We start from the raw sequence: 8,852 nt of genomic DNA, 5'->3' as shown, positions 1-8,852 counted from the left end.
CCATCAACTAAGATACAAAACCCAAGCTAAAACCCTAAACTTTACTCTGAGTAAAGCCCCAGTGCCTCTTCCTCAACTTCCGAGTACTGGAACAGGTTGCCAACATCCTTGGGAGACACTCAAAACCCATCTTGACAGGGTCCTGTGCAGCCTTGCTCTAGGTGGCCCTCCCTGAGCAGGGGGGCTGGACAACATGACCTCCAGCAGCCCCTTCCAACCTCAAACATTTTGTGATTCTATACTGCTTTTGCCTGTAAAGCTGATTTTTCCTGACATCTAAAAAGATTCTGAGTTTACTGATTAATAAATCAAGAAACAACTTACTGCAATTATTCACACACAAAGTCAAGTGTTTATTTACTATTTACAAATATAAATACATTAATGCTACAAGTACTCTGTCATGTTCTTCATTATCATGGCACCTTAGATAAGGATAACATATTATGCAATTAAGACACCTTAGTTTTAGCAGGCACCTGTGCAGTCACTGCCAAAGTTTAATCAAAACAAACATGGCACACATAAGAGATACTTTTCCATAGTTCTATATATGTTTAGTAGTAGAAGCAACTGTACATTGGATTGTTATATTTTCGGTCAGATACAAGATTTTATTATTTTCATCAAAGGATTAGTAGTTTATTTGGTCACAGGTTGTAACGGCCTCCTCACTTCAGTATTTTACAGCATCAACAACTTTTGGCTTTGCAGAGAACATTTCTCCCCCTGTCCCCACAAGTCAATTGGGGAGCCATTGCCCGCAGATACTGTCGGTGATCTGAATTCCATCATTTCAGTTGCAAGACAACCTTCATAAAGGAGAAAAGGAATGACATTAAAGTTGGATGAGACCAAAACTTATACAGTCTAGGAAATACAGCTTTTTGCTTTCTGTTACAGTATAATATGCAAGCATATAAACATGTCTTTCCTCTGGAAAATACACCATATCTCCCTCAGTTCTCTTTTACAACCTCACACGACTATCACTTCCAATAATGTTCTTTAGCACTTACTGCACACAAACCATTCCTCAGCTCCCTGTAATCAAAAAGTAGAATGGTAATTTCCAGGTCCAGTGAGATTACTTCCACACAAAGTGGAATCGAGGGACCATTTCTGGAGTGAATTCCTCCTTGTACACACATAAAACTAAGTAAGGAGATGACAGCATTCCACAGCTTCCATACAGATCTTGAAGCAGAACAAGAGGATTGTGAAGACTGCTGGAGTCTGTCCCGGAAGAATCCTTGCTTGCATAGTGTAGAGTTAATCACAAGCTACTATTTTTATATTTAGTTTTGGAGGGAAAAATCCAGGGGAAAGCAAGCTGTTAAGGGCTCTCATTTCATGAGAACATCACCTGTACCTGGACTAATGCATTTTTCTCACTGGGAACTGCATAGTTACTCAGAGGTCTGGCAGCCTCATTAAAGCAACTGGTAGACATAAATCTAGTGTCTTTTTAAATTCAAAATACTAACAGCACTGTTATAACAGTATTTAACTCTATGAGCTATAAATCCATTATTTTCAATTGTTACACATTAATGAAGGCGTTTTCTAAATGTTGGTCTACAGATTCCAGCTATAGCATCATAACATTACATAAAACATGTACAGAAATGCCTTACTTGCTAAATGTTATGAAGCAACTAGAAGCTGTTGATACAACTCTTTCACATCCATCCTGCAAGGTCAGAGAACCCCATCTCCCAGATAACAGACTTAATAAATATTTGAAGACATTTTCAGATTTAAAAAAAAAAAAAAACACAACAAAAATCCCACTTTCCTTTATAACAGAGCCAGAAGTAATCCTGAAAAGTAACTGAATAAGGAGGGACTTCAGGGTTTGCAGTTATCACCTGGGTGCAAGTCAGATGACACTTCTTCCCCTAACAATTTTTCTGCAAATCCTCACTTCCTCTAGTCTTTTCTATTAAGAAATCTGAGACACTCCAAATAAAGTTTCACTTGAAATTTTCTTCTTGGGTTACTATATTAGAATCTTTGTAACTTTCTTCCTGATTTACTATACCATGGAAATTAAAGCACTCAATTTGAACCAAACAACTCTCCCATATGCATTCCCAGCCATTGACATTTTGTGAAGCTAGGAGAACACTGGAGTTCTCTCCCATCTTTCAAAATCAGCTCTCATCTGATGCTGTCATTTCATTTGCTTCTCCACCTATTCTCACAAGACTTTTTAATGGTGGTCTGAACAGGCTATTAAGCTTATCAGGATTCTAATTACATTTTTTAAAAATTCTTGACCAAACTGTGCTAAAAAAACCCCTAAAGTCTATCCAAGATAGTCTGCCTTACGTAAGGCTTTCTGTAACTCTATATTCATTTTGCCAATGAATGATTTACTTTGGGTTTTCAGCAAGATATCCAGAACAAAGAATTTCAGTTAAAATAAACTCAGTACATGAAAAGTCAGGAACAAAGGATGGTATCAGTAAAAGCTACCTTATTAGCAGCTTCCAGTGCATTTAATAGGTTCTGCAACTCTTCCTTATTCATCTCTATAGAAATCGGTTTAATTTCACCATTTTCTCTCACGTCCAAATCAAGATTGACAAGTGGCATTTGCAGCATGGAGATCTTGTCACTGGAGAGAGCAAGCTATGCAGATTGATAAAACAACAACAACAAAGTGTAAGGTGGAGCCACTAAGTTTTTAGTCTTCATAGCATCACATCTGCGCTTTATATTAAATATGTACTACCAGAAAAAACATCAACATGACAAAATTAACTTCTCGCAAGTCATCTCTGCAGTTTTTGGGGTTGCTTTATTTTTTTTTTCCTGTTGTTGGGATTTTTGCTTATTTGTTAATACCAACAATATACTGAAATACTAACACACCCCCCCCCTTCATAGCAAAACATTTGCTTAATCAATTTGTTAAAATTACTGGGCTGCTACATTTTTGTATTCTAGGTGAAAAGAAAGGATACCTTTGATCATGGCTCTTTAAAAGTGAAGTATATGAATTCTGAAGTCACTGTATTCAAATAGTTCTGACAATCAACAAGTAAGAATGGTCTTACAGAAGGGACAGTTGGGAGAAAGAGGACACCTTTGTGCAGTTTTCAACTCTTATCTACAGCTGATCAAACACTGTTTGTCAGATATCCTATCTGATAAACTGATGAAGAGGATTACACACCAACTGCGCTTTCTTTTTTGTTTGCTATTATACTCACTCTAGTATAAATAAGGCTTTTAAAATACATTAAAATCAAAGATCAGTTGATAATACTGTAGGTCAGTATTGTACACACCTATCTTATTTATTTAGAGAGCAGAACATGGTACAGCAGAGGACAGACAATGTCCTTGGTAAGTTTCAACTATAGTAAGTGAAAAAAATCACAACCAGCTCAAGGGGGGGGGTGTGGGGTGTGGAAGTGGTTTAAAGCAAAATGAATACAATAGTTCAGATACATACCAGAAATTTGTATCACAAAACAGAAACTCAAAAAATCCTCCAGAAGAAAAAGTTAGACCACAAACAAAAACCAAGAATTCATGTAACTCTAGTTTACATTTTTGTCAGCAGCAAATGCAGTTAGCAAGAGATCAACCCCTAGTAACAGTTCATCTGAAGCACACTATGATGCCATATTTGCTCTTGTAAAATCTTGTCTATTGTGGGCATTGCTCTTTGATTTCCAAAGCTGTCTGCTGCACAAAGCATTTAACAATCTTGGTGAAGTGGAAAACTATTTATCAGCTCTACAAATCTGTTTAACAGCTCCCATGGACTAACTAAAAATATAAACAGTGTAAATAATGTTAAGTCTTTGATGGAGCTTAATTTAAAGCAGCCATCTTTGTAACCCCAAAGCACCATCTGACTTGAGGCAACAGTTAACACTGGCTTATTATCAAAATAAGTCTAAAGATAAACGATTTCAAACTAATTATTAACTAATTGTTTACTGCGGGAATCTAAAAATTTTTTTAAAAATCCAAGGAAACACATCCTCCTTCTTCCTTTGAGTAAAAATACCATCTATTCAGGCCCCCAAAATCATAATGGCATACAAAACTTTCAGGTGTTCCTGAATAACGCTCATTCTCCTTTCAGGAAAGAGCTAGGTACTGCAGCTTCAAAAGGAGGAAAAAAAGAAGAATTTTACTTTTACAGTTTATACAAACTTCTGGCAAGTCTTTGATCAGTCTTATCATGAACGTGCTTTTCTGATACCTATAAAAATTGGACAATGCTCCAGAATGAGCAGGCCTAAGGGGATTATATCAATAATTACTTCTGTGTTGTGGAACACTTCTTTCAAACAACAGTAAGACAACACTCTCACCTTTAACTGCCAGTCAAAATCTTGCAGCTGGGCAGAAGAGATTGCATTTACTCTTTCCACCAGCGCATTCCTGATTTCTTCCTTTCTGCCTTTTAGACATTTTGTGATTGCTTCTTGATAGTTTGAATTTAACTCATTTATCTGCTGAGCAGCCTACAAAAATAAAAATTGTGATTGCTTAAACTATGAACCACAGAAATAACACGTACCACCTGTAATAGCTGTGCTCTGTAGATATGCAAACTTCTACCCAGATAGCTGTTACACTGGACTCCACAGTCTCATCTTTCTTATACTGCCCTCACTGGCAGCTCTCTACATTTGATAGTTAAGAGTCAGTATTTACCACAACAACATATGAAGAAAAGAATAATTTTCTTGTCATTTAAATTAAAAGAGACCAGAGAACGGAGGCTTTATTTGCCATCTTAGATGCCACCCTAAAATCAAGACAAAAATCACAGACACAAACAACTCGGGTTTAGCTCTGAAAGTTTCTGAACGTCAGAGCAGAGACAAAACACATCAGCTGAAACAGACATACTGATGTAGGCACTTTCCTATGGCTACACAAGTATCTTTCTTTGATCTAGCTACTAGCAGGTAGTCAAAATATGAGCCATATGCAAAAGATGAGAACTAAGATTTCTGATAATGGAACAAGTTTTTGCAAAGTTTATACATATTGGAATGCCCTGAACCTGAATGCCCTGAATGTCTCTGTCCCACATGGTCCTCCATTCACAGTCTAAATTTTTTTTTTTTTTTTTACTTACATACAGTCAATATTTTAACACACTTCAGTGCAGTAGTAATGAACAAAGCAAGCCAAACAAGAGTGTGACCTTGTTTTTTTGCTAATGAACAGTAATGACAGTATTTTAGGGAAAACAGATTTAATTTGGTGGTACTTAAGATACCAATTTAAGTGACTAAACCAGTATTTTAAGAAGTATTGCCCGGTGCTATTTAAAAAAAAAAAGTGTCAATTTCACTTTTTCTTTTAGAAGTCTTCGCAGTGTTCTCTAAATGCTGCTCGCCTTCTAACTATTTAGGCTTAGTCTGCTACTATTCAAATGCTACACTATAAAAGTACTTCAGGACAAAATAAACTACAAGACTAATCAGCCCAGTAGGATCTCTCAAAGTCAAGTCCAATCAGTGTTGTGCCCTTACCTCTTCATCAGATATGTTTTTGCCAACTGCAGTTTTGAAATACGTCATTGTTGCTTCTAAAATCTCCATCCACTCCGACAAGCTCCAAATACCGCCATAATCCTGGTATCGAGGATACGCACGGCCACATATGCCATCTACTATTTTATGAAGGAACTGAAACAATGTGATACATAACTTAAGGATGTAATTCTATCACAGTTAACCTACACCAGATATGAGACTGATCAGGCAATTCAGTTATCGCCCCTCCCTTCACTGGGTACTGTCTCAATGCTTCCTCGGAGTGCAGCCCACGCACCATTCTAAAAAGTCATAAAGAGGTAGTCCCTGAATATGAACTGTCCTCCCCTCTTCCCCAAATTCAGTTCACTAGGTTTGGCCACCGAAAACAAAATGTGATTCAGATTCACCTTTGACTCATACTCGGACTTAATAGTTTTGTGCACAGCTACAACGCACTGCTGAGCGGCAGCACTGCCACCCCAAAGGGCACCTCAGGCGTCTCTGCCCTGGGACTGTCAGGATGCAAAGCACAACTCAAAAGCGCTGATCTCCAAGCCTGCGCTTGCGGATCTCTCTAGTCTCCCAAACCAAACCACTGCCCTCTAGCACTGAGGCTCTTCCATATCCCTGGCTTCTTTTGAGCACCGCAGTGAGGCAAATCCAGCCGGTCCACTACTTCACCGACTGGAAATCGCTAGAGCCTCTCCGGGAGCAGCCGAGAGCTCCCGCCGGCAGGCCATCGCCCTCAGACGGCGTTAGACTTGCGCTGGCGAGAGCTCAAGGCCACCTCCCATCATTCAATAGCAAAGCCAGCGCGGAGAGACCCGCTGGGCGCACCCCCAACGTGTTCCGAGCCCCTACTTTTGGTTTCGTTCCAGAGAGGCCGGCGAGGAGGGCGGTGCGGCGCGGCGCGGTGCGGCGCGCAGCCGCCCGAGGCCCGGCGAGGGGAGCGGCACCGCTCTGCAGCCCCGCGCGGCCGGCGGACGACGGGCCCGGCCTCCCTCACAGGCGCCGGAGAGCGGCACCTCGGCCTCCCCGCGGCGAACACCGCCCTTCCCCGCCCCGAGGGCCGTTACCCGACACCGCCCGAGCGGGACCGGCACCGGGACGCGCCTGCTCTCGCCGCGCCCCCACCCTCCCAAGTTCGCTTCACGGCGGCAGCGGCCCGGAGGCCCCGACTTAACGGAAAGCAGCCGCCCTGTGGGGTGGGGAGGCAGGCGGGCTGCTGACCGGCACGGCGGCCGCGGCTCCGCCTGCCTCAGAGGCCGCGGGGGCGCGGGGAGCCCACCTCCAGGGCCCGTCCCGGCGGGAGCTTCTCCAGCAGCCGCAGCATTTCCCGGCCCTTCCCGCCCCGCCTCCGCTGGGCACGTGACCGCCCCGGCGGCTCGCGAGCACGCGCTTCCCCCGCCCCGCCGGCGGCGGCGCGCGCGCGCGCGCGCACGGGCAAAGACCCCGCCCTCCCCCGGTCCGAGGTCACGGGTTCGAGTCCCAGCCCCGGCGCCGAGGGGACCGCCCGGCCGGTTTGGCGGGCAAACCGCCGCTCCGTGCAGCCTTCAGTCAAACGGCGAACGAAGTCGGAACCCCCAGAATTTTACGAGCTTTTGTAGGCAATAACACTTAAGCTATTTTTACATTCCGCCTGTTTCGCAGCTTTGCGTTTTCACTCTTAGCAGGCTAACATTCCAGCTCGTGGCAGGGCGGGGAGTTCAAGGCTTACAACAGGCCCACATCTTCTCTGATATTAAGTGAAATCGAGGAAGTTAGGAGAAATACTAACTACAGAAGTCCATGCTGCTGGTACAGTGTTTACCATGAACAGCTGATTTCTTGTTTCTCCTTTGCCAAAGTGGGAGTCGAGTGCTAACCAGACCGTGGAGGAGGTTTACAGAACAGACTTCAGCATTAGCAATAACCCTTCCGTGCCTTAAGTTGATTTGAATGTGAATGTGAAGAAGCAAAAATGCCCCGACCACTTGTACGAGAAAACCTGTATGAATTCAAGTCCCAGGAAAACACTGACATGCTCAGAAATCGATACACCGGTAGGCAGACCTTATTTCACTGAAATCACTAGGCTAATTCACAGGCAAACAATTATGCCTATGTAAATATAAGAATATGAAAGCAACTACAAGTCTGTACTGGTGGATGCAAGGTCTGTGGAAAACCCCAGGCTGGTTAGGTCAGTTTGCAGCACGTCTTCTACAAAGACAGGTATATGGCCTTGTAGGAACAGCGTGGTGTGTGGAAATTTTGGAGAAGAAACAGATGGGGAAGAACTGATACCGTGTCTTGCTGACTGTAAACTTTCAGATCCACCCAATTTCTCTCAGAGTTTGCTTAACAAAGGCTTCTGGAAATGTATTCAATTTTATTATGGAGAAATTACTTGAAGCTGCTGTTAAATTCAGGAATAGCTGAAATTGCAAATAAAAAAATTATTTTATGCAATTTTCAACAATAATTTCCTTTCTCCCCCCTAGAATTTTCTTTGCTACATAATGGAAACCTATTAAATGTCTTTTGACTGTACAATATTGCACACTGCAAAACAGAGCAGCAGGGGGAGCCTCTGCTCCAAAAAAAACCAGACCCAGGGACCGCACAGGAGAAAAAGAGAAAGGTCCAAACTTGGAGAGAAATGTTAGGGGGAAGAAGGAGAAAGGTAATGAGTGCCCCGCTCATTTGGAAAGGATCAAACAACTGACAAACGCAAGAAAGAAAAGATGTAACATATGAAAGACAGGAACACATAAAAGAGGATAGGGAACCACCATTCTGTCTGACACAATCTTGGTGAACGCTTCAAAGTAGCTTATTTTTGCAGGTCTGAGGAACAAAGAGTTTCACTTTTCATGGATGTGTAGTTTAAAATAATATTTGGATTCACCCTACTGACATATGAGGTGCAAAGTCAGACTGCCCATGGAAACCAGAGCTGGGTTAGCTAAATCCATCTTTCTGAGCCCATGCACAGCTACAAAGCAGTAGGGCACACAAACCTGGCCTTTGGTAGTTTGGTGTTTGTTTGGACTTCAATTATTTGGATCTGCCATCAGGTCTTAGGCCTTAAAAAGACCAGATTTTCATGCTTCTGTACCACAGCAACAACAATCCACCCTACCCCTCTGAATGTAAGCTGCCAAATAACCACAAAATCAGACACAGAGAGGGAAACTTGTAGAACAGTAAGTAGGTAGGCAAGAGACTCCAGGACAGGAAAAAAGAAGCAGCTTTATGAGAGAGAAATACAGAGTGAACTTTATTATCCACATTGCTGCTGAGTTATAGAGGGTTTTCTTTGCTTTTACAGATAACCCACAACCTAAA

The 8,852-nt window shown here is 42.4% G+C and overlaps 1 protein-coding gene across 2 annotated transcripts; it reads right to left on the bottom strand.

Moving 5' to 3' along the window:
- Window positions 1–329: 329 nt before the first annotated feature.
- On the bottom strand, window positions 330–6,935 carry COMMD8 (COMM domain containing 8). Of its 2 annotated transcripts, XM_069790773.1 has the most exons (5): window positions 6,811–6,935; window positions 5,517–5,672; window positions 4,341–4,493; window positions 2,482–2,637; window positions 330–812 (listed from the first exon to the last, which is right to left on the bottom strand). In XM_069790773.1, the coding sequence occupies exons 1-5, from the start codon at window positions 6,853–6,855 to the stop codon at window positions 792–794; spliced, it is 531 nt and encodes a 176-aa protein (XP_069646874.1). In that variant the 5' UTR covers window positions 6,856–6,935; the 3' UTR covers window positions 330–791. The 2 variants fall into 2 exon arrangements, with proteins under 2 accessions (XP_069646874.1, XP_069646866.1); XM_069790765.1 differs by lacking the exon at window positions 330–812 and having other exon boundaries at window positions 2,434–2,637.
- Between the last annotated feature and the right edge of the window lie 1,917 nt (window positions 6,936–8,852).

Source organism: Haliaeetus albicilla, chromosome 1, assembly GCF_947461875.1.
Source record: "Haliaeetus albicilla chromosome 1, bHalAlb1.1, whole genome shotgun sequence".
NCBI classification, from domain to species: domain Eukaryota; kingdom Metazoa; phylum Chordata; class Aves; order Accipitriformes; family Accipitridae; genus Haliaeetus; species Haliaeetus albicilla.
The sequence above is the reverse complement of the archived record's forward strand: the minus strand, read 5'-3'. Positions and strand labels throughout refer to the sequence as shown.